The 25,338-nt window shown below is 52.1% G+C and overlaps 1 protein-coding gene across 1 annotated transcript in view; it reads right to left on the reverse strand.

The window, feature by feature from the left end:
- Positions 1–362: 362 nt before the first annotated feature.
- The window catches only part of MLLT6 (MLLT6, PHD finger domain containing), a 67,293-nt gene continuing 42,317 nt past the window's right edge, over positions 363–25,338 (reverse strand). The window contains exons 8-20 of the mRNA XM_009274871.2: positions 22,836–22,934; positions 14,884–15,058; positions 13,483–14,073; positions 11,522–11,703; positions 10,652–10,769; positions 6,804–6,870; positions 6,277–6,419; positions 5,807–5,995; positions 5,518–5,606; positions 4,745–5,100; positions 4,504–4,612; positions 2,615–2,992; positions 363–1,780 (exon numbers count right to left, since the gene is read on the reverse strand). Coding sequence (XP_009273146.1) covers positions 1,736–1,780; positions 2,615–2,992; positions 4,504–4,612; positions 4,745–5,100; positions 5,518–5,606; positions 5,807–5,995; positions 6,277–6,419; positions 6,804–6,870; positions 10,652–10,769; positions 11,522–11,703; positions 13,483–14,073; positions 14,884–15,058; positions 22,836–22,934 — 2,541 coding nt within the window. The 3' untranslated portion in view covers positions 363–1,735. The remainder of the gene's footprint in view (positions 1,781–2,614; positions 2,993–4,503; positions 4,613–4,744; positions 5,101–5,517; positions 5,607–5,806; positions 5,996–6,276; positions 6,420–6,803; positions 6,871–10,651; positions 10,770–11,521; positions 11,704–13,482; positions 14,074–14,883; positions 15,059–22,835; positions 22,935–25,338) is intronic.

A 25,338-nucleotide genomic window follows, 5' to 3' on the forward strand; every position in this document is an offset into this window, starting at 1 on the left:
TATATATATATAATATATATATATCTCTGAGCAGACAGCAGTGTTCTGCCCAGTTCACAGAACTGGAGGCTGAGATCAGAAAGGTATTTTCTCTCCTTTTAGCCTTATTCAACCGTTGTGTTTACAATCTTCCAAACAAACAAACAAACAAACAAAAAAAGAAATAAAATAAAATAAAAAGGAAGAAAGATATTTAGCAGATGAGTTTTGCCTATAACAAGCCTTTCTAGTACTATCAGCACAGACCCACTGCTGACGAATTTGAATAGTGCAAACTAGTTAGGGGCAGTGGGAATGTGCTGAAAAATATCCATTAAGGTCTGACAACTTTTTTTTTTTAAGACCCTCAGAGTTTCTATTAGCTGGAGTCTTCCCGCCTGCCCCCAGGAGACCTGGATTTAACCAGGGGATGAGGAAAAGAAGGGGCATTTGTACGTTTGACGTAGATGTTCCCCTTCCCCCAGAGCTGCCCCACCTGTCCTTCAATCAATCCATCGCATCCAAGCTCAGAGGAAGCCGATTTCTTTGCTGAGGTTCCAGGCTGCAAGACGGAGCTAAGGTCGAAAGGTGGAGAACAATGAAGGGTCCGATGTCCTAGCTCAGGAGACTGGTAATTGTCCCATTGCTTGGAGATCCCTTTTCTGAAGTGCCCAAGACCAGTGGAAGAACGTGTTTTTGCCAGACTGGAGTGATTTGTGGCGGGTAAGAAAGGACAGGTACCGGATTTGGGACTCTCTCTTCCCCACACACATTTCTATCTCCCAGCTTAGGCCTGGGAAACAACTGCCAGGTTCAAATGCACCTTCTGAAGTTGGCTACGACAGGGGTAATACTGGCTACAGCCCCTTTTTGCAAGCTGAAATTTTAGCCTTTGGAAATCTTGGAAGGAAAGAGTGAGAGACGGCACAAGGAGCAGGAGTGTGCTTTTCACGTGAAAAGTACAGCACCGAACCGACAGCAGCTGGTAGAGCAGATGTGGCAACGTCCTTTGAAGAAGTAGGTGCCTTTCACCTCCTCCCCAAGCACCAGTCCTTACCCATCGCTCCACCGCTCGTGTCTTTTCAGGCTGGGTTTGGATCCAGCTGAGGTGCTGGGGCTTCGTATGATGGCTATAGAGAGAAGAGCATCCCAAGAGCCCAGCAGATGAAAAGCAGGTGAGAAATCTCAGCTACAGAACTTCTTCTTAACCTCCCCATCTGGGCGAAGCAGACCACATAGGCACTGCCACCAGGTCCCACTTCCCCAGCTGTGTCACATCCAGCGCTGCCTCCGCGGGCACTGCCAGATTCCTCTGCACTGTGCAGAAAGGAGTCCTCAGCAGAGGGGCCTCCCTCCACCAAGGTCTTGGCCAAGGATGCTCGATGGTTTCTAGTGCCTTGGCCTGGGGGCTACACACACACGTGAACATACGCTTGCACTCACGGCAGGGAGGAGACTGGCAGGCATCTGGTGTTAACTTTCTCCTCCACTCTGCGTGGAAACACACCTTCACTTTGAGCATGTGTGGCATGGACCAGGGCGGCAGGCAGCCCCCCACCTTCGCTCCTCCCGATACCAGGGCTTGGTCAGAGACGTACTGTCTTCCAAAGCACCTCTTGGCATTGCCCAGCGGCAGGAAATGCTTCTCGGAAGCCTTGTGCTCATTGCTCTAACAGTATCAAAGTTGACTGTGGAAAGCCACATTCCCCTGGCTGAGAGGAGTTGGCTGCTGGTTTGTTCAGGGTGAGGGGGGAGCTTAGCCCTTGTCCTGGGTAAGAGGAGCTCCCTTTTCATTCATGCTCTTTAAAAAACAAACAGAAAAAGAGACGCAGAGGAGACAGGTATCAGTACTGGGCGGGCAGCAACACGAGGGGGCAGAAGCAGAGAGCCCTGCTGTGCTGCGGACCTGGCCCTGCTCACCGCGACCTCTCAGGCTCCTCCGAGATCAACGGAGACACGGGAGCCCCAGGTTTCCCCTCTGCCCAGTTCAGGCTGAACTGGCCCCTCAACCCTGGCCTTTGGCTCCTAAATGTCTCCAACCAGGGCTGGACCTTCTGGGTACAGGTATAGGCCAGGGGGAGGATGGAGGAGATGAAAGTATCACACCATCAGTCCCTAGACACTGGTGTTCCAGTACAAGGCTGCTTTACAGAGAGGCTGTAAACCTCTTCGCAACCTCTCCTCTTGGGTGCAAGATTCCTTCTAAACCCTGGTTTCAACATGCAGCCACCTTCGTATTTCATCACGAGGCTCCAATAGGGCCAGCACTGCCAGGGGCACATTGTCCCATCCAAGTCTTAGGGTTAACGGAGACAAATCTACGGCCTGTCTCTGCCTTGCTTCTGCAGCAGGTCTGGTGTGTGTCTGCACACACACATGGAAGGGCACCTTGGGAGCCTCTGGGCCTACCCACGACCCTGTCTGGGCCCTACAGAAGTCCTTGGAGGTAGGATCAGGACGTGACACTGGCTAGTCAGGGATGCAGCAAAGCCAGTGGAGCAGTCTGGCTCTGTTGCCTAAGCGATGCCCTTGCTCCCCCAAGTTAACTGTAGCGCAGACTGTCTCTCCCCGGGTCTGTACAGCACCTAGCACCACGAGCTCAGTGGGGTTAGGGTAGTGCTAGCAGCATACGCACCGTTCCTTTCGGGGTGTTGCCATCAGCCTGCAGGTTGAGAAACGGGTTAGTCTGTGCTGTAAGGACGGGTGGGATGCCTGTCCCCGAAGCCAGGAGGCTGTTCCCAGGAGTGCTGAGCGGTGGGGTGGCCTGGGTGGCCATGAGGGCATTGCTAGGGTTGAGCTGCTGCGGGGAGAGGGAGGCCAGGAGAGAGCTGCTGCTGGGGGGCGGCTGAGGGGCCGAGGTCATCAGGGCGCTGGTGCTGGAGTGCAGGGGGGCGGAGGTGGCTGCCAGGAGGCTGGTCATGGACAGCTGGGACGAGCTTGTCATCTGCAGCCGCTGCAGCTCCCTCTTCTGCTGGATTTGCTGCATCATCTGGAACACCAGGGCCTGCTGCTCCTGCAGGGAAGGGTGAGGAAGAAAAGTCAAAGGAGGGACAAAGGGGTCATGAGGAGGTGACACCTAATACAACGGAGCCAGGAGCCACATCGGCACACTCCATCCCAGGCAATGCTACTGGGGACAGGCAGAAAGTCCCCTTGATCATGTCTCTATAGGTAGAGAGAGGAACAGTCTGTCTTGTGTTCATTAATAGCCTGTGCTTATGACCTTTCCAACCCCATTGTTTCCTGAAGCGTACGATTAGCCAACTCTCCCTAAGACACCTGCAGGCACACAAATCAGCTCTTTCCAATCAATCGACCCACGGATTTTAAGTCTGTGGCATTCACTATCCTGAATTTCTAGATTGGCTGCTAATTTTCTTCCCCAGCCCATCCCGCTTCACAGCTCAGCCCTGACCCACAGGGTCGGTGTAGGTGAGCCGGACCCAGGGGGGATGAGGGCCACGGCTCACCTGCACCCAGAGGGACGGCCTCGAATCCAACCAAACTGCGGAAATCACTATAGCAACCATCGACCAATGCGGCAGGCTGAGAGCTGACATTGTTCCTGTACCCACAGAGATGCAGCTGATGACACGGTGACATCAGCTGCTGTAAAGAGAAGCCCTTTGAAATTTGCTTTTCCCAGGTTATAAATAGCCTGACCCAGAAATCTATCCAAAGCAACGGGCCAAGTTCATGGGAGATATAAATGAGCACAGCTTCATTGACAGAACTGTTAGCGGTCCTGTGCAACTCCACCGCAGGGAAGGGACACCACAGAGGTTTCTGCAGGGCAAGTGAATGCTGTTCTTACACACCCAGGGGCTTGTTTACCATCTATCTGTGCAGCCATTCCCACAACAGCCTGGGACGGGGCTGCTGTTTTACCCAAGAGGATGCAGGCAGAGAGCCAAGATCCTCAGAACAGCTGCCTGATCCTTTTTCTGACCCCGAAGTCCTCAGCCACCTACACAGTCCCCCTGGCATCTCCAGTTCTCCATGTCAGTGTGCCCAGACACGGCTCACCTGCCTCAGGTCTAAGCAATTTCATGCTTGTCTCTTTCTAAACTCAAGTGGTGTCCTCAAGCGAGTTCCTCTTCTCCTGTGGGCCTTAGCACATCTGCAAGCCCAGAGACCAGTGTGCTCGTGGCAGCAGGAGCAGACACGATTTGCATTCAAAGATGGCTGGAGGAGGTAACAGCACTCCTGATTTTATGGTGGCTTAGCATTGTTACCATGTTCTCACACCCTCAGGACATGGGAAACCCAGATTAAATTTTTTCCTTTGTACAAAAAAGTTCAAATCCCCATCTCCCTCCCTCCAGGAGGTGCCACACCTTCCTGCCTAAAGCTTTTCTCCTCACTCCACCCACAGCAGCCCGGAGCCAAGTAAAAGGCACATGACTCTTGCAGCCTGTGGGCAGGGGGTTCACGTGAAGGAGGGAGCCCTAAGTTTTGCTCTCTGCTCCAAGGCTTTCCCATTAAACAGCTCATCAGATAAAAGGTGCCAGCAGGCACACTTACTGGATTAAGCGGCTGGGAAGTCAGGAGCTGCTGAAGCTGCTGGAGCTGTTGTTCGTGTTGGTGCAAGATGTGCCGCTGCTGCTCTGTCAGGGGACTCAGGCTGGGCATGCTGCAAGGGGAGCAGGGCAGGGAATGTCAGCGCAGCCCGTCTTGGTCCTGCACACATAGGGCCTCCCTCCCTCCCGGTGCTAAGCTTCTGCTGGAGAGGGCAGGGCTGTCCCCGCGAGCTCCCCATCCTCACCTGCTCAGGCTGGTGGAGAGCTGCAAGGTCGGAGGCCCGCTCGCCTGCGTCAGCGCGCTCGGAGGCTGGGCGGCCTGAGCTCCGTTCAGATTCCCCAGGATCCCGTTGATGGGCATCTGCTGGCCTCCTGCCAGGGTCCCCATCAGGCCGTCCACCATGGGCACCGTGGAGAGGCTGTGGCTGGCAGTGGTGCCTCCCCCCAGCCCGCTGCCTGCCACCCTGGCCAGGCCATTCACCTGCTGCACCCCGGGCAGGGGTAGCGAGGCAGGACTCTGCTGCAGCATGGGCAGGGGCGGAGGAGTGCTGTGGAAGGACAGGGAAGAGCTGCTCCTGCTGGGGCAACCTGAATGAGGGTCCTGGGGGAGAAACGGACATAAGAGCATCGGACTGGGGCAGCTTGTGAAAGGTCAGCTCAGCTCCAAGGGTGCTTTGGGCAGGAGCTGGAGGTGGGAAGGGGGGCTGTGAGTGCAAGTGCAGGTGTATGCTCAGAGGGGTCCCAGAACTCAGACATGCTTTGCTGGATCTCTAAAAGTGCGGCCAGAATAATCTAGAAGCATTCTCACCTCACACTCCCAGCCTCAGCTACTCTACTCAGACCCTCAGCACTGAGATGAACTGAAGAACGGGCACTCCAGAGAAAGAAACCTGATTTCTGGGCCTGGACTACAAGGCTTTATGAGCTGGATATCAAGTCAGAGTACTGGGACTGCACTGCTCTGTTCCCTCCCCAAGTCCCTTCCCCAGCTGGCTGGCGGATGCGGTGGCCAGTGTACCTCAGAGGAAGTGGAGAGCGAGTTCTCGATCCCAAAGCTGTTCTTGCACGGGGGGCTCTTGCTGATGCTCAAGGAATCGTTGTTGCAGACTGTATGGAGGAAAGAAGTGACAATGCAGAGTCAGGGGTGGAGCATGACGTTGCCACAGCAGTAGCGAGAGACGGTGCATACTGCCAGTGGTTACAGAGAGATAAATGGGTCAGATCCTCCCCACTGTGACCCCCTCCTGCCCAGCCCAGGGCACCACTATGAAAGGGCATAGGGTGATGCATCCCACCAGTCCCCTCACCGTTAGGAGGCAGGATGTACTGGGCCTGGCTGCCTGGGCCATTGCTGCTGGTCACCACGGGGAAAGGGACGGAGAGCTGGACATTGAGGAGCTGCAAACGCTCCTTCTTGGCCGTCAGCGTCATGATCTGCTCCTGGAGCCGCTGGTTCTCCTTCTGCAGCGAGTGCAGGGCTTTGAGCATTTCTACAACTGCAGGGAACGGAAGGGGGGAAGGGGGACAGGGTCAGGGGAGAGAATGGGGGACGGAGGAAAGAGGAGAAGGGGATCCACAGGAGGTACCACAATTAGACCACACTGGGGGAGGAGACTGGCCCTACATCACAGTCCCACTGCCAGCTACTCCCCCATGGCACAGACTAGTGCTTTGTCCCCCACCCGGCTCCTTTGCCTGTGGGCAAAATCCCAGCTGGCTCCCACACAAACATGCACAAGGACCTCTCCTCCCACAGCCCATACCCTGAGTGACTCACTGTTTACGCCGGCTTCGCCATTGCCCTGCTTCTCCAGGAGCTGCTCGATGTTTGGGGTAGCCTGGGGAACATTCTCCAGCTGCCCACTGCTGCTGCAGGACACTGTCTGGTCAAAGAGCGTCGGCAGGCTGCTGATGGGGGACCTGGGAAAGGGTTGGGGAGATATCAGAGATGCTTCCCTAGCCTGCACCTGCACTCCTCTGCTCCCTTTTCCCCACATCTCCTCTGCCTCACACTGGGAGCGGCTGCATCCCTCCCAGCCTCAGTCTCCCCTGCTCCACTTCAGGAGAGCCCTCCGTTCCTGTTAGCCGCGGCTCATATTGGAAAAGCAAACCTGCCTCCTTCCCTCCCATCCCACCTCACTCCCAGCCCCAAAGAAGAGGGAAGGAGCTGCCTCTACTTTCCCCAGTCCCTTTCCCTTCCCTTGCTGTGTCATCCCACGGCTTCCCGGGGTACCGCCGTGCCCACACGGATGCGGAGGCACCCCCGTGCCTGGCGGCAGGGGAGGACTCCTGAAGGACACTCACATGGAAGAGAGACTCTCCTGGGGCGACGTCCCTCGGCAGCCAAAACTGCAGTCTTCCAGGTCAGGCTCTGGGTGGGGAGAGGCACAGAGAGGCACAGTGTTCATAGGCGTCCAGCCCTCGCAGGTGCCCGGGTTTGTCACCCGAGGGCGGCGAGCGCCGGTCCCCGCTAGATGGGAGCACCGAGCAGCGCAGGGCACCGTCATTGCATAACGGCTCCGTCCGCATGCGCCTCCGCCCCCCGTCCTTTCGTGCGCCCCGGGAGCGGGTGTGTGTGTGTGTGTGTGTGTGTCACCCTGGGAAGGAAGGCGACGCGACCCCCTTCCTAATGGCAGGGGCCAAATTTGCCGGGCGGCGCCAGCGCCGGGGGCCGCAAGCGGCTTGCGGGGAGCTGGGCAGCGCAGGAGCCGGCCTCTGCCCCAGCCCGGCTCCCTCCCCAGCCGCGGAAGCCGGAGGGATGGGCAGAAAGCAGCTTTTCCTTTAGCTGTAAAGCTGCGGGGGGGGGGGGGGAGACACCCTTCTTTCGCAAAAAAAAAAGGATAAATCAATCCTGTGCAAAGCCCCACTCAGCTCTCCTAAGTGCCACCGCAGCCCTGTACCTCCAGGATCCTTTCCCGAAACCCAGCTTGGGTCCTCCAAAGTTTCCAGATGCTCAGCTCCTTTCTAAAGAGCTGAAATAAGTGCTTCGGTGTCCAGAAGCTACCCCTATATCCATCCCTCTGTCCCAGGGAGCTGGGACACCGCAGTGCTGGGGATGGAGCCGCTGTGCATGTGCACATGTGCAGGATATTTCCCATCCAAAGAGTAATCGAGAAGTGAAGTATATTTATCTGCCATTTGCTTTCCATCCCCAGAGCCTGCCAGCCCGTAAACACACATTTCCCCTCGCTCCGGGACGTGTCAGATGTTGTGAGTACAGCCTGCACCAGCTGGCTGACTTGCCCCTCCTCTTCTTCACACAATAAGAGACATTTCTTACGTGCAAGAACCCGGGAAGTCTCCTGCAGGGAACACTGTGATTTACAGTGTAATGCCCTGAGCAGGGCATTAGTTATTGGCAGTATTTTCTACTGCTGAGAACAAGGAAACACAGCTGTTTTTCAGCAGCTCTTACAGACAGGTATGAGTGGGATCCTCACTCCTTCATCCCCATGGGAATGTCTTCCTGGCCATCAGTTATAACTGGTCGAGCCTTCTGGGGAGAAGCCACTGCTTTCTGGAGGTGACCAGCAGTTGCCAGTCAACAGTAGTCTCCCAGTATAAGACATCATGTGGAGACAACTCTTGATTTTGGGGACACCACAAGGCATGAAATCTTCCTAAGTTCTCCAACCCAGGATCAGCTACCAGAAGGCTGGGAACAGTCAGACTACAGCAGAGCTTCTCAGTATTGTTTCCATCCAAGGACCACCTAAACCCTTTGAAAAATATCCACAGCCCGCCATGTGCAGCTTTGCCGCAACGGTTTTAACTTGCAACCAAATAAACATTCCACTAAGCTCTGACTGCCTGCTTGTTACTGTCATGTTGTTTGCTTGCAGCCCAGGGAGGTTGCGCGACTATATATACACACACACACACACACACACATATATATATATACATGATTCTGGTTTTCTGAAACAGTACCAGGCTCCATATTCAATTATCTCCTGGCCAACACCACCCTGTTGTCTACAGAACGGGGAGATGACCGAGTTATCACACAGAGACAGCACTTTCCAAGGCAGCAAGTATGAAAAAGAGCCTTGAAGACAACTAGAGAAGATAAATACATTTGGCCTGTCATCATAATGAGGCACGATCCAGGACAAGCCGTGGGAGGAAGAACTAGACAGTAACTAAGCGAGTGGGAAGATAAGAATCAGACTTTTTGTACTGCCAAAGGCACCCTGGTATCAACCTGCATCAGTGATAACAGTTTCTCAGTTCCCCCATCTGTAAGACAATGTAACACCATTTCCCTACATCACATTAAAATTGTGAAGAGCTCAAATATTACTGCAATGAAAGCTACATCTCCACGGGATCTGTCTACACAGACACTCTCAGGAAAGGTAATCTGAATTAAAGACAAGGCAGGATTACTTAAAACTTCACAACCACCCTGTTAATGATTTGGGATTAAAGCAGTCACCACACTGTTAAGTGAACACGACCCCACACAGAAGGCTTAATGCATGTTAATTAATCGCCCTGGGATAAAAAGTGAATTTGGCTTAACACCCTCTGGGTCGCTAGCTCCAGCAGGAGGAGATAGTGATGGACAAACCTTAAACGTGACAAAACCCAGGAGCTGTTCTGAAGGCTGCCTGGAACTGGAAGAAACACGTCCTGAAGCTTGTAAGATCCCAGTCAAACAAAAAGAGCAATCTTGGAAATGGAAACTAAGGATCAGGCTTTTTTGAGCACTTTGTATGTTGGATTTTGCCTACATGATTCATTCATTAGTAGCCGCAGGGCTGGAACAGAACGCAGACTGCCGAGCCTCCGTGTTGTGCCTGAACCACAGGGCTATTCCTGACAGTTGACTCGCTTCCTCCTCCTATCAGCACCTTGCCAAAATTACAGCAAAGGGGAAGCGGCAGCGGGTCACCTCTCTCTTGTCAACCGCAGTGAGGGAAAGAATAACTCTTTGAATCATCCCATTCTTTCCTTAATTCCAGGTGACTGAATCACTCCTGACTCACAGCTCCCATGCAATGGCCCTGACTCCCACTGGGGTCAGCTGCGCAGTTACCTTCCCGCTGCTCTCAAGCGGATGCAAGCTGCCGGCAGGGGCATACAGACAAAATGCTGCCAGTGACACACGGAGAGACAGACAGGCACCTTCCATGGGCTTGCAAAGGTCGTAAGTAAGCATACGTGTTCATTCATGCTTTACATGCAGGCATGCACACTTGTTAAGGCAAATAAGGGCACACTGGTGTCAGATTATCCAGAGAATTCAGAGCTACCTCTAATGAGGACAGTGCGCTTTAAAGTGCTTGTCACTCAGTGTGACAGTGGGCAGAGTTTTACCTCCCAGGAGTTCAGCATCCAGCATGCTGAGCTGCCAGCGTTTCTGGGCTAGGGGAGCATGAGACAGTTGCGCCGCTAACTGCAACATCTGAAAATCAGGAGGGTGCTTTTGTTTAACTACTGGTGCAAAACAAAAATCAGACCCACTCTGTTTTGGGAAAAAAGAAATCTTACGATGCTTCAAGTCTCCTGCTTATTAACCAGGCAATTTTCCAAGAAAAATGAATTTGCCTTGGTGGGAAAAAATGAGCAGTTGTAAGTAATTCAGTGTTGGCACGTTCAAGTTTGGAAGTTGAAAACAGTGGATTTTGTTGCATTCATGACAAAGCCAAAGGGGAAGGGCAGAAAGTAATTCAAAACAGAAATGGAAGATGAAAATTAAGAGTGTGAGATTATCTCTCATTAAAAAAAACAAAACCCAGAAAACCAGAACTCCAACAAAAACTTTTAACTTATTTTGAGCAAGCAAAAGCTGACAGTAGTTTTCACTAGGTTTGCACAGCTTTAGTGTGTAAAAAGACAACAAATTTCTATAGGGAAGGACTTACATTCTTGCACTTTTCTAGCATATGTCCAGGGACACATACTATCCAGTGGACACGCCAGCAGATATGCTTTTACAGGACTGCAGGCCACCACTTAAGGCAAACACAAGCACCCCCTGCCCTGGGGAAAAAGCCACTGTCCCTCTCTCCTAGCCCCTGGCTCTCACACGCATGGGATGGGAGCAAGCAGGGAGGGCAGCTGGAGAACTATGGATGCAGTTGTCTCGACTCTTCCAGGGAGACCCCTTTGGAAGTCCAAACTCACATACCTTCTGATTCACGTACCTGCCCGGCTGCTTTCCGACTGATTTAAGAGTGGGTTGATTGATAGCCCAGATGCGAGGGGGCTCCCAAAAATATGTGAGGAAGGGAGACTAAATGTTGAACCTGCCAGTGAGAACACCTACATGGCAAAACAAGGAGGGAGAGAGAGAGAAATGAATTCTCAAAAATGCAAGAGGAAAATAACTTCATTATTCCATCTCCTCCTGACTCTTGAACCCAGCTTGCTCATGAGAGAGAGTGTTAAAAATATCTCCTTGGAAGCCTCGCTAGACAGTCGAAATCTTCCCAGACCCATCTCAGAGCCAAGAGGTCTGAATGAGCCATGTTAACACTGAGGCTGTAAAACTAACTCTCTCCTCCCTGTAAAACACCTCTCACAGTGAGCTCCCGACAAAGGACAAGGCTCTGTCTCCTGGCACATGCACAGCCCACCCAGCTGGGACGTGTGAGCCCTCCCACCAAGTTATCTGTGCTGCAGAATGAAGGTAGGGCTGGCACTGGTGGCAGGATCCAGCTGAGCAGCAGGGGACGAGCAGCACGGGACACAGCACGCACCAACAGGCCTCTGCTACCTGAGCGCTGTCTGTGCTCCCTTACAGTCAATGCAAAGCAATGCGTCCTTTTAGGTTGCAATTCCTCCCACCCCAAAACAGGCTGCGTGGGCTGTAACACAAAACTGCCTACATCTTTCTACCGACTCTAAGGGAAGCTGCAGCTGGCAGATCCCCTCCAAACTGAAGGAAGAGTAGCTGTTCCCAAGTGGAAAAAGCAACTCCTCTGTGCCCACAAACTGGCCCTGCTCTGCCACTGACTGCTCTGTCCAACGCTCTCCTGAACTACAGTCCCCTCTCCTGGTCCTGATGTTCTTACCTGCGTGGTGGAGACCGAGGAGGAGGAAGCTGGGATGGTGCTAGCAAAGGGAGACCGGTTGAGCTGTGGGAGAGACGACGTACCCTGGTGTGCCAGCAGGCTGGAAGAGAGGGGTGTACTGCACACAGCTCGGAGCACTCCGCCCCCGTGGGAAATAGGGTCCTTGTTACTGGTGTAGATCCCTGCAAGGGGAGGAGACATGTTAGAGAGCCACGCTCCCCTTCGATGGCCTGGAAGCAGCTGGTTTTCTGCAGGGCTTGATCTCAGAAAGGGAAGGTGGCACCAATGCACAAGACCAAGTGTAACATGCACTTCAGCATCTCATGGCCTGGCATGCAGCAAGGGTGGTCACAGCCCACAATCCTTCTATCAAAAGGTATCACAAACTTTTCCAGCCTTGCCCCTGCCCCCCTCTTGTTTGCTCCTCGCGCCCCGATACAATCCGACAGAGAAATCACAGCATAAAGTGACTCACCAAAGGCACAAGTCAGTGGCAGAAGGGGGTAGTGGACTCAGAGAGTCCCACTCTCTGCTGCTCGTGCTAGTCAAGAGACCACACTCTTGCTGAGCTAACCTGTTCCCTTCCGTGATGCCCAGGGACCACAGTGGGGCACGGACAGATGAATGAGGAAGAAAGGGTAAGGAGAGAGCTGCTGCTGAGGGAGGGGACCCATCTGACTTCCCCTTGGCTCAGGCATGCGGCAGAGGCAGTGCCCAAAGCCGGGTTCTTCAGAGCCCTGCCAACATCTCTCCGCAAGAGAAGAATGGGAGAACAAGCAGGCAGGAGAGCAGGGCCTGGCAGCCTCCTCCTCTTTGAAACATCCCTTTGTTGTTCCAGGGGGCAGGCAAAAAAAATTGGCCTAAGGTTATGATTATGGAAGTTGCATCAATTCTTGCAGCTCCTCTCCTCTCTCAGGCAGTGCAGACAAATGGGCCAGGACTCCCAGGCGCGCACAACAAAATTATACCTCCCTGTCTTGCAATCTGACCTAAATCAGAGCATCCGAGAACAACCCACAATAGACCTATGACAAATTCTGCTGCCAGAACAGTGTCAAACCTCAGCCCTGAGCAGCAGGCCCCTCCTCTGCCTGCTGCCTTAACCCCTTCCTGCCACGTGTCCTGGCTGTCCTCATCCCTGCCAGGCCAGGGAAGGGGACTCAGGCTGGGAACAGCTGTAAGCCTCTCAGCAGAGTTAATGGTGTGCCAGTCTCCCAACGCAGTGCAGAAATGGGCCAGGACTCCCAGGCGCGCACAACAAAATTATACCTCCCTGTCTTGCAATCTGACCTAAATCAGAGCATCCGAGAACAACCCACAATAGACCTATGACAAATTCTGCTGCCAGAACAGTGTCAAACCTCAGCCCTGAGCAGCAGGCCCCTCCTCTGCCTGCTGCCTTAACCCCTTCCTGCCACGTGTCCTGGCTGTCCTCATCCCTGCCAGGCCAGGGAAGGGGACTCAGGCTGGGAACAGCTGTAAGCCTCTCAGCAGAGTTAATGGTGTGCCAGTCTCCCAACCCTACATGGATGTGGTAAGACCAGGATGAGAGGTTTTGCTTTTAGAAGAGGGGTTAAACTCGAACCACTTATGAGAGTCCCTCATTTGGGGTCAGATTGTGGTTGTTCCGGTTCGGCCTGTGAATATCCCTCTCTATCGCTTTGGAAATTAAACTCTGGCTAGCTGAGGTTTTCCAGCACTTGAGCAAAAAGGGTTTGAAATGCCCCCCAGCTCAGATCGGCAGCCCAGCTCCAATGATAGAGAAGCTGACCCAGAGGAGATTCTAGGATGAAGGCCAAGATGGAAAGGGGAGACCCAGATGTGGATTTTTATAGCTCCTGGGACTGAATTAAAAGGACTGGACTCTGTGCAGACAGGTCCAGACACCAGCCAAATGTGATGAAAAAGACAGCAGGGCTGGGAGGAACTGTGCACACCTGGAGCCCTAAGGGAGAACATACCTGAACCCAGCAGCGGGGACTCCATGCTGAGGCTGGGCAGATTCCCCGTGTGGCTGAAGGACCGTGAAGAGTTGCCGATGCTGGAGCTAACAAGAGAGCCCCCGGAGAAGGGTGACGAGGAAGTAGACGTGGACCCAGCCAGCTGGGCGCCCAAAATCTCTTTGCTTTTGCCCCCTTTTGGCCTGCCAGGCCCATGTTTGTTCTTCTTGCTACCCTTGTGCTTCTTTTCCTTCAGCACCTCTCCCTCCTCCATACTGAGGGATGGCATGCGCTTGTGGCTGCTGCTGCTACCGCTGGCCCCGCTGCTCCCCACCGAAGGGCCGCTGACAGGGTTCGAGGCTTTGTAGTCCACAGGGGAAGCATCACGGCCTCTCTGCTGGCTCACCGCGGAGGTGGAGAAGCGCATGATAGACCCAAAGCCTGAGAAGATCACCTTCTGCTCAAAGATGTCCCCCTTCTGGCCTTCATACAGAGGGGAGCAGTGGGAAGAAGAGGAGGAAGAGACAGGCTTCCGGTACTTCTCCTCGTCCTGCTCAAGCTTGGGGAATGTCACAAAGTCCTGGGAGCACTGCAAGTTGCTGCAGGAGGTACCTGGGGGAAGCACAGGGGAAGCAGATATAGGAAGGCTCGTGGTGGCAGTAACTCAGCCCGTAAGGCAATGAGAGCACAGTCACAATGCAGGTCCTCTGGCACAGGCTAGTTACTGAGCTGAAGGACACCTTTGTCACCCTCCAGCCCTGCTCCCCCGCCCCCGTTGCTTTGATGCTCTCTAGCAAGCACGAGAGGTGCACACCAGCAGCTTCATCCCATCCAAACGTGCACGTGTCTGCTCCCCCAGGCCCTGCATCACCACTGTGCCTCCAGCCCCGATTAGGGTCCCAGGAGATGAAACATGCTAGCCATTACGGCAACAGCTCAAAAAAGAACTGAGCAAGGTCAGAGCAGATGGGAGCCCTGCAAGGCTTTGACTCAAAGCTCAGGGGAGCCTGGATATCAGGTTTTGGCTCAGGTCTCTCCACTAGTACTCCTTAAAACACTGCTGCAGACAGTACCACCTACAGAGGAGAGGGCAGGTGCTGCCCATATTGCCTGTGCACAGTATCCCTTCCCTCCTCCCTCCACTCAGACATCTGGATCTGTTTTTCCTTGTAGTGCAACAGGCCTGCACAGGAGGGGAGCTGTAACGCTCATCTGACTCACTTCTTCCCTCTGTGCATGGAGTTAGTAGCAATAAGACTTTTCCCTTTCTCTTCAAGGGGTTAAAGAAATAGCCATCAGCAAAGTTTCACAGCACTAGCTGGCGAGCGGGTATCTTTACAGATACAGAGATATCAAAGAGGAGCAAAGCAAAATGTCACCCCCGTTCTCCCCCTCCTCTCTTGCTTCTCCTTCACCCCTTACCTGCAGGCTGGAAGGTCCCACTGGAGGAAGCTGAGCTGAAGCCAACCGAGCTTTTCCCGCTTCCCGTCTTTTTCCCCTTGTGGCTGCTGCCATGGCTTGAGGACTTCTTGCCTTTCACCTCCGACCTGCCGACCTCCGAGGTCTCTTTGCTCCCCTCATGGTGGCTGGTGGAGCCCTGGCAGCAGCAAACACAGAGGTGACTCACTCAGGCCAGATGTGGCCACAGCAGGGGCTCTTTTTACCAATTTCCCCTTAAGAGAAGTAATTGCCCCCTCTGCCCACAAAGTGATGGTCAGGTCATGTTACTCAGGAGAGAAAAGCAACATTCCCCTCTACTGCTGCTTGGTGGCACCAGGCTTTATACTCCTAGGGATTACGCTCATCCCATCTAACTGCAGGAAATTAAACAGGGCACTGACAATCAGGGCACAGACATCAGAGATTCCCCCGCATCGTCAGCAAAGGGGAGTACCTCAGAGGGTTATTCAGCCCAAATAAAATCTGAATTTGGCTGTGATTCAAGCATATATTTCAGCTGCATCTCTCAGGTGTGCTATCCTCAGCAAGGCCATTCCACCTAGGGGAACTTGCTCATCCTTGTGCTGTGATGGGAGTTTCCCTGGGTTCTCTAAAGCATCCACTGAAGCACCTCCACTGCCAGCCCAGGGCTTTCCAAATCTACTGCAGTAAATATTTCACAGTGACATTGTTAGAGCAGCATCAGAGCATGCAGCAATAGATGCTATCCAAACCCCATATAAGCCTGCAGGAGACATGGAAGCAAGGGGGATGAAGGGGCTGGCCAGATGCTGGGAAATTCAGGAGCTTGGGATGAGAGAGAGAAGTGTGGGAGTTTAGCAGGGGGAAGAGTGGAATGAACTGAAAACCAGATCCCCCAGGGCACCCACGCTAGGATATGAAACCTTCATCTTCAAGTCACTTCAAAACCAAACTAGCAGTGTTCAAAGATCACTTCTTGCAAGACATTACTGCAACCAATCAATATTATAGATATAGTTCTAATGTGATGGCTACAGCCGAAAATGTAACACCTGTACATTAGTGCAAACACCTTTTATTTCTTACTGAGCAGATACAGGGAAGACACAGAGAAGCACAATACCTTTCTTACATTCCACTATCCCTGACTCCAGATGACCTCTTCTTGGGGAGAGCTAAAGAAAAAAGGGCTTGTAATGCAGACTCATGAATGCCCAGATAAAAATCTTTCCCCATTCCTCCCACATGGTTTAATCACTCTGCACAAGGCAACAGCTGGCAGCCTAACACACACCAGATGTGCTGGGAATATGAAAGACAGGAGGAAGGGAGTGGTGGAAATTAGGGGGGAGAGGAGGGGGAATCTGTATTTTCTCATCACAGACTCCTGGATGTAGGAGATTAAGCCTTCTTGATTTATGAGCTCAGAGGGAGCATGAAAATCTTTCCGACTTTCCACATCTGCCTGGGGAGGGAAAGGATAGCAGTGTCTGGGGGCTATGGGAAGTCCTGAGACTGCTCACGAAGTCGCAGGAACAAGATGGCTCACGTCTCAGCAGAAATGCAAAGCCCCGAATTTTCCCCCCCATAAATTCACCTCTTTGGAGCTCCGCACAAGGTGCACGAGGCCACAGAAGGGCAGGGGGAAACCACATGAGAAGACATGTTCTAAATCCAGAGTGTCAGGAAGGGAGTGCAGGGCAAGTAATGAATTAGTGCAGGGTGGAAGGGGGAAATCTGAGCTGGGAAATAAATCTTAATTGCAAAATTAAAGGCAAAAAACCCAAAGAGGGTAAGAGAGGCTGAGCTGGCTCAGCTGAAGACAGTGAATGGACACTCACCTGTAGGGCTGATCTGACCTCACAGACCTCCCTGAGAGACTCCCAGAGATTTCACGGGCAGGATTTTCCCACCTCCTGCCAAACGCTATCCTAGATATTGTTTGCCAAACAGGTCACAGCAGACAGATCTGTATGATACTACCACAAGCCCTCCTCACCACAAAGGGCCCTTCTCTAGCAGCCATTCCAGAGAGCCTGAATTTGGGGCAAGGACCCAAGTGTTGCAGCCAAGGAGCAAAGAGAGGGAAACTGAAACCACACTAAATCACTTCCCCTCTCTGTGCCTCTGTTTCTTTCCCACTTTGCTCCGTGGAGCCTGCAAGCTCTGTGTGGCAGCGGAGCCTTCCAGGAGACACACGTGGACTGCCAAGCACAACACGGCCTTGATCTGAAGGGGAGGGGTCTGCTACCATAATGCCAATATTAATAACAGTAACGAGGGCTGCAGTCCCATCGCCTCCCTAACGAAGGAGATTCTCCAGCTCAGGGCTGCTGCCTAGAGGGAGCAGGACTGGAGAAACCTGCGTGCCTGCTGCTTGCCTTGTGCATAAACAGAGGTCTCAATCTCTGGATCATCGGCTTTTCTCCAGCATGGAAATCTGTGTGTGTGCAGAAACACCAATGTTTTGTGTGCTGCAAACAGGTGTGTGGGGGAGGGCATGCTGCAGAGGGAAAAAAAAGGGAAGCACTGAGGAAGTGAGAGCTCTCTTTCAAAATGAGGCAGCAGCTACATTTTGAAGGTCTATTTAAAGCAACCAAGTGAAAAATATCACCAGAATAAACCTGCTGCCCCAGCTGGAGGTGACAGTCCGATGGGGAAACTCCTGCCTCAACCCAGGAGCCGGGAGAAGTGAGACGAAGTCGCAAGGGCACCCAAGCACAGGCATGCACACACCTCCTCCCCCCCGGCACTCGCTGTCCCCCGAGGGGCTGTACCTGTTTCCTGGCCTCTCTGTGACACTGTGCAGCACCCAAGCTCTTCATTCATTAATTTATTTATGGGAAATCAGAAGAGCATCTCTTTGCCTCCTGATTGGCGGGACGAGCTCCTAGAGGGAACCACTGACGAAATACAGAAGGGGTGGGGGAGGCTGGCGCCGCGTCGGAAACACAGAGCAGCTTTGCCCTGGATTAAACTACTGGTGAGGGGAAGCAGGGAGGACACGAACGAGGAACAATGCGACAAGAGCAGGAGCTCCTCCAGCCCACGCACCGTAGGGCGATGTGCTGAAGCAGCCACCCAGGCAGGCTGTAAGCATCAGCTGCCTTTCCCTCTGGATCACTAGGTAGAGGTCAGACGAGTCTCCATCAGGGGCTCTGGGCCAAAGCGCTTGTACAAGCTACGGCACTCGCAACCTTTACCATGTCCTTCCCCTCAACCTCGAGATCAGCCAGCACTGTGCTGCTGTTCTTCGTAGGCGGGGATAGGAGACATAGATGGGCTGAAGACCGTATTTTTAAGACCCTGATGTCACTGGCAAATTCCCACTCACGTCAGGACAAGGGATGCTAAAAGGCTCAGGGATTCTTACTGCAAATATCCATGCTGAGACATGCTTTGATTAGCAGGGGTAATCATCAGCCTTCCCCCACAAACCCTTACCCCATCCCAGCAACTGTGAATTTGCCTGAGCCAGGCACAGGGCAGAAGTTCCCAGGATCTGTCAGCTCCGGGCCAGTCCTGGGTAGATGCTGAGAGCTCAAGTAACAGTGGGAAACCTGGAAAGTCTCCCTGCCTCGGGTGGCATCTGCAATCACGTGCTCTTCGCCCTGCTGTGCTCCCTCTCCAGCACCTGACCGGGAGAGGGTGGGTGCAGGGAGGCCTTGGCATCCACGGCTTAGATTACAAAACCCAGAGCAAGCCAGATGTTGCAGCCCAAAACACATAGCATGTGTGAGTGTGTGTCAACAAGTGATCATGATGTCTGCAGCTGGCAGAAGAAGGCAGCTGGGGTGGCTTGCAATCTTGCAGATTTACTGCAAGTGCAACAGAGAGCGGCAGGACGGCTCCCCAGGGGCATGTGCAGGGGGAGGGGAGAGGCACGCTGCTTGCTGTTCGGCTGCTCACTAACCCTGATCCCGGCACCAGCTACACGGAGAGATCCTGAGCACAGAAACTGCCTCCTGAATTTGTCTGGCGGTGTGTGACTACAGAGAGGGAGCAGCCTTGGCTGCCAAGACTTACTGGTGAGACTCATTGCTCCTCCCCTGGCGAGAAACCCTCCTCTGTCCCAGGCCCGCTCCAGGAATGCCATCTTTCCAACACGCTGTTACTAGTTGGCAGCATTTTGGCATTTTTGGATAGACCACATGAAATAGCCAGAAACGATTATAGCTAGAAACTACTACCCAGAGGGGATGTTTTCTGCCTCCTTCCCACTCCCCAAAAAGTCTGGAGGAGCTCCAAGTAGCCAGCATGACAATGAATGAGAGCCTATATCCAGCACAAATCCACTCTCTACAATCCCCCCCCAATCCATCCAAAAGCCCTAGCCCTGGAGCACCACTGGGGGATTTTCAGCAGGCCAGCTGCTCTGCGTGCTCTCTGGAAGGGACACTCCTGTGCCCCGCGAGCAAGGTCTCCTGCCCCTCTTTGAGAGCGATGAAAATTGCATCGCCCAAAGACACTTTTCAGAGGCAGGAGGAGAGCTCGGAAGAGGTGTTACAAAGAGTCATTTGCATGCTGTGAATTCACACCCTAGTTTCACTTTCCGGTGTAGATGAGAGCTGAGGCCAACATTGTGTTTTCAGTATATTTATCCGCCGAACCAGAGTGAGGCAGTCAGAGCTTGTCACTGCACAGACAGGACACGGGGGCCTGGTAGAGTCCAAGTGTCAGATACTAATGGTATTTAGATTCCTAGAAGACACAGGGAAGCACTCAGTGAGATGTTCAAAAATCTGGCAGAAGTCAGAGGTCTAGCACAATTGATTTCAAGAGGAAGACTGAAACCACATCAAAGGATCTTCTTCATAACTAAATGGTTCAAGAGGGGAGCACAGGGTGGACGACGTATTAGGTGAAAATTGGAACTGAAAAATAAATCTGGATTGCAAAATTAAAGAAAAATGTGAACCCAGAGGCCAGGCTACCCAAGGGAACAAGGAAGTGGGATATACCTCTGTTCCGCCAAAGCAACGAAACATAGTTCCACTGCTGTCAGCCTAACCTGAAGTAGCTTGAAAAGTCCTACTGATTTTCTATATAGCTCTGAAAATCCATTATTAAAGGGTTACTGAAAGTTTCAAAGGCCTTTGGTAGCAACATCAGATGCTGGGGCTGAGATGTCTGTTGCCCCAGGCCCCTTTTAGGCTGAGCAACTGGAAGCAGATTGGAGCGTGGCTTCAGGTGCTAGTAACACCTCTCCATGGCCTGGTGGCTGGTGCCACACTACAGTCTGCCTGCAGTCCCGGTGCCCAAGGAGCAAGCGGTGCCAGGGCCCTCCTGCTCCTCATTGCTGGCTCCAAAACACTGGTGACGCTCAGTGCCTTCAGTCCAACCCCTGCTCCAGCACAGCCTGCGCACCAGGACGGGAGCCTGGGACTCACTGTATGTGGTGCCACTTTGGCTACGGTGCGAGCAGCATGGCGAGCTGGCAGCATGGGTCTGGCGCGGACATCAAGGGCTGCACCAGCCTCCCATGGCTCTGCATGGCTGCTCTGGGCCAGCATCCTTCTCCCAGGAGCCTGGACAGGACCATCTGCCCTCACTGCTGCAGGTCATTGAGATCTGCTCTCACCCAGCTGCTCCCCACAAAGGGCTGGGGGCTGTGTCACCTGCAGGGATTATCCCTGGGGAGTTTATGCTCTGGTTCATTGGGTGACTTGGAGAAGACCATGGAGGCGATAAATTATTTGCCCAAGATCATGCAAGTGGCAAGGAGAGGAAGAGACCCCAGCCCTCTTCAGACTCTAACCATGGCAGAGCAGGGACTAGCAATGCTCTTCTGCGTAGTCACACCATGAACGTCAGCTTTTGGTTTGCTGCATCTACCCTACCCACTCCCCAGAACACTCTACTGGGATGAGCTGTACTAATCTAAGACCCAGAAAGGACAAAGATGGTTTTGGCTTCCAAGAGGAAACCTGTTTGGACATGCTACATTAGTGTGTCTCAAGGTTTTACACTAGTCTAACCTGTGCAACGTTACACTGGTGCAACTATCCAGAAAGCCTCATACAACCACCACCTGAGGGGTTTGTGCAGGGTTGTAGCAGGCTGCTGAGCAGCTCTTACATTTGATCTGGAGCGAGTACTTTTGGTAACAGAGTTTGAACAATACTTTGAGATCTATGCACAAAAAAAGCAAGGGAAATACACTCTCTGTTATGAGCATTAATAATAACTCCCTAGGGAAACACTAAAACCCTGTCACTCAAGTACAGCTACAGTAATTAGGATCTCCTGAATTTTAGCTTACAAAGACTTGAAAGCTGCCTGTAAAACTGAATTGCACCCGTCCCTCCTTATTTATAAAGGTCTGGCAGGGCTTTGGAGGAGACAGTGGGTAATTGTCTAACAACCGCTCTAGCTGGCCAAGAGTCAGGTTTTGGATTTCAGTTCAGCTTGAAAATAATCTTCTTAGGCCATCAGTTCCTGACAGCTCTGTTAGCTGGGCGAATCTGCTGCTCCCAAAAGCCAGAGCTGAGCTTCCCTAACATGAGCACAGGTAAATCAAGAGCGATTGCAGCTCAGAGGCTGTTCCTCCACTCTGTCCTGCTGTAACTTTCTGCTTCTCCCAGCCTGAGAACCATGAGACCAGCTTTGCCATTTCAGCTCTGACCTACATCTACTCCCTGCTTCCAGGCTCAGCCTCACACAGAACATAGAAAATCCTCTTCAGTCCTAACCCAAACCTAAACCCTGTGCTGACTGGCAGGAGCTTTTGCTCTTCCAGACTGCCCTTGCAGTGCTTGTCACATATGCAGACGCTGCTAGCCTGTGAATTTTCATTTTCACAAGGCAGTCCTGCCACGTAAAGGACACCCAAGCCTTTCCAAGTAGCATTTCTGTGCACAAAAGGACATTCCTGGGACATGTTGTTTATTTGTTCTATCAGGAGCTTGGCCCTAGTCCTACTCTCACTTACACCAGAACAGCCCTGCTAAGGAGTTGCATTAGTTTACATTCCCACTACGGAGAGGAGAGTACAACTCCAAAGGTCCCCGCGCTGGAGAAACCTCACTTGTTCCCTGACCCTGAACAACTGCAAACTTGGCCTTCACCTTGTTGCATGCAAGCTTGAGGCAAGTTCCACTGTGTCTATTCTGCATTACTGGAGTTTGGGGCTAGCATGAATTACAGAAAGCTCAGGGCTATCCTGATTTACAGCCAGGTGCAAGAGTCCATGTCAGCAGCACGATTTCAGCAGTGAATAGCAGAAACACACTGACATCCTGACTGTGCCCCACCAGCCCCACAAGCCCTGGGCACTGAGAAGACAAACCCACACAAGCGACATCTTCCCAGCAGGAGCTGGACTGCCTCTACACCTCAGGAGCAAAATAGGCCACCACACTGTGCCTCTCTGCCTGAATTTTCCTGAAATTGAGGAACTAAATAGAAACCAACCTCCCATTGTCTCACACAGAAAAGCCACCTCTATTATGCACTTTGAAGATCTTATGTGCTTCTAAGATTGTCTGGTTTTTTTTCCCCTCAGCTACATCAGTTTGTCTAATAAAGGATAACACCTCCTCCCAAAAGCCTTGCCTTGCTTATCCACCTGCCTGAGCTGTTTACAATGTGGCAGCAGAAAAGGCCAAAGCATGGATATTTATCTGTTCCGCGAGAGCTTCAAATCTGAACATCTGCTGCAGAACAGGCTGGCACTTACAGCTCAATCACTTGGGAGTTTAGCTCCATGATTGTGTCGTCAGTGCTGACAGAAATCAAGACAGCTGCCGTGTTAAATTCCCAAGGTGGGCGTCGAGGTGGGGAGTCAGGCAGAGAGCGAGAATCAGGAATCAGAACAAATGGACAAAAGCCCTTTCTCTGCTCTTCTGCCCTGTCCTCCCCACTTCCTAGGAAAGCCAGTGTTGGTGCTTTCCCCCTGCCCTCCCTCCCTCCCCACTCTGCATTCACACACTCACATCCTGTGGGTTTGGTACCTTCTCTGCAGCGACGGGCACCGAGGATGGGGTAAGGCTGGTGGGAGACTCTGGACGTTTTTTGTGCTTCTGTTTAGGTCTTTCTTTGTCCTTCCGACTCTGCAAAAGAAATCAGAGAGTACTGGAGGGCTAACTTTTCCTCTGCTGAGAAGAGCAGTTGTAAGGGAAAAGAAAGGAGGGTGTGAAGGGGTGGATTTACAACCATACATTCATATTCCTCTTTCCTTCTCCACCCATCGACACGAGCCCAATACCCCTTCCCCCACATCCCAGCTTCTGGCTGGGAGTGTCCCACTATCTCTACCCCAGCTGCAGCCAACATCTGGAGTGTAGAATATCAACAGAAGCCCCCAAATCAGTTTATTGTAAGATGATAGGGAAGGACTTAACAAGCTCTGGCTGATTTCAAGAAACCTGAGCTTTCCTCTTGCTATTTCCCCAAAGGGACTCTGTGCCCCCTTACCCTCGCTCTCTACCTTCTTCAAGGGTTTCTCAGATCCACCCTGTATAGACAATGGGAGAATCTGGATTTCAGCACGTGTTGCCCATGCACAGGTAAAGAGATCAGTCAGTGGAGATCTCAGAACCTAGGCTTGAACCTAACCTAGAGATCCCCCACATCTGCTCTCCCAACAGAGACAGCTGGTCTGGGTCCATCTCTGCTAACAGGAAACAGACTATTTAGTTTGATTTCTTCATCCTGTTTTTTCTCGCACTAAAACCCCAGAAAAATGGGATTCTTCAAATTGCAAAGCAAGGAAAAACCATGGCGTGAGAAACACTGAGTCCCTGCCCGCCCTGATTTTATATTCTCTTGAGGAACGGACTGTAACCGAGGGGGTTATTCTCATATAGTGCTATCTGGACATTTATGCTAAAACTGAGATGTTTTCAGTGAAAGGACTGACAACGTAGGCCTGTGTGACCTCAAGTCAGTGAGGCTTGAGGATGCCCAGGCCAGCTGGCATACAGGATGGAGGGATAGAAGAGCATGCTCCATCACACACTCCTGCTTCCTCCCCGTCTTCCTCAGCTGCACACTCCCGTGGGAACACACTCAGCTGACTACAGGAGCTTTTCTGTGCTACTGATGTCAGCTAAAGACGTGGACTTCTTTACGGAAGCTGCAGAAACTTTTGTGCTGAGTTCCGAACTTCCCAGTGTGGTCACTGGTGCATGGACCAAGAGACCTGCTGTCAGACAAACACCTGCATGAGATGCAGGGCTTAGAAAAATCCATCCTCTTGTCTCCGAGACCTTTTTGTGGGAAAGGATGCCTATTCTGGTACAACTCCCTCACATGGGCATTTTATTCTAGAAGCTGAAGTCCTCAGTCTGGACCGAAGGTGCATTCGGAACAGAAGAGTCACATCGAAATTCATTGACTCTCCAGAAAGATGCTGATTGTTTCCTCATGCAGGCAAAGCCCTGAGGCTACAGCTGCCAGCACATGCCAAAGATGGGATGCTGTCAGGGGAAGATGCAATTGCAGCAAATACATGAGTTCCACTGTGTGTTTTTGGGAGGGAGAGAGAGAGAGGAATAATTAGCTTAGGAAACAATACACTAAATGGGAAAAAGAAAGGGGGCTGGAGGAGGGAGAGGGAGGAGGAAATGGCTGGAGAAGGCAGGCATGAAGTGAAGCAGAGGTGAAGCAAAAGTGCTCTAGAAATCAGCACCTTCCAGTGTGGGTTTGGCTGAATTTTCAATGCACTCGAAAAGGAGACCCATGCTGCAGCCACCAGTGACCCTGCCAGTGTAAGCCTGCCACGACCCCATGGAAGCTTTCACTGGGATGAGCTGGTGAAAAAAGGAGGCAAATCCAGCCTAGAGCTTCACTGCACTTGCTGAGTACCCAACCAACGCTGCCAATATCTATCATTTTATCACAAGACTCCTGGCGTTTGGCATATCTGTTAAAGCCCCTGTTCCTAGAGCTACAGTATTTTACAAGAATCTCTGTTTTCTTTTCTTCCCTTTCTTTAATACACATTTCCAGCTTTGGCAGTGAACAAGGAAAGCTTGAAAATGTGATTTCTACAGACTAAGTGCCGAAAGACAAAATTAAATCTTTACTAAATCTCATAATGTTTTAAATACGTGGGGGCTTCTCATGCTATAAACTCTAAGTCTCATGGGTCTTCTAGGACAGGAAGATGGGGAAACTGTGGCCCAGTTAGTCAAGCAGCTTGTCACAGACCATGTGCACATCAGTGTTCATTATTCCAGTAGTAGTAACAATTTGCACTCACTTAATAGCACACAGCAGAGAGTTTCAATGAGCTGAAGAGAGGTTTTTAATATCTACATCTCATTTTACAAATGGGGAAACCAGGGCACATGGGATGAGAGCACTTGCTAAGATTTCACAGAAAGTCATTCAAAAATTCAGAAAGAAAAGTCAGCGATTCCCCACCCCACCTGGACACACACTCACCTACTTGCAGATGCTGCCAGTGCCACTCACGGAAGCCAGAAATGGAAAACGGGAGCCAGACACCTC

The sequence above is a fragment of the Aptenodytes forsteri genome, unplaced genomic scaffold (genome assembly GCF_000699145.1).
Source record: "Aptenodytes forsteri isolate BGI_AS27 unplaced genomic scaffold, ASM69914v1 Scaffold640, whole genome shotgun sequence".
Classification (NCBI taxonomy): domain Eukaryota; kingdom Metazoa; phylum Chordata; class Aves; order Sphenisciformes; family Spheniscidae; genus Aptenodytes; species Aptenodytes forsteri.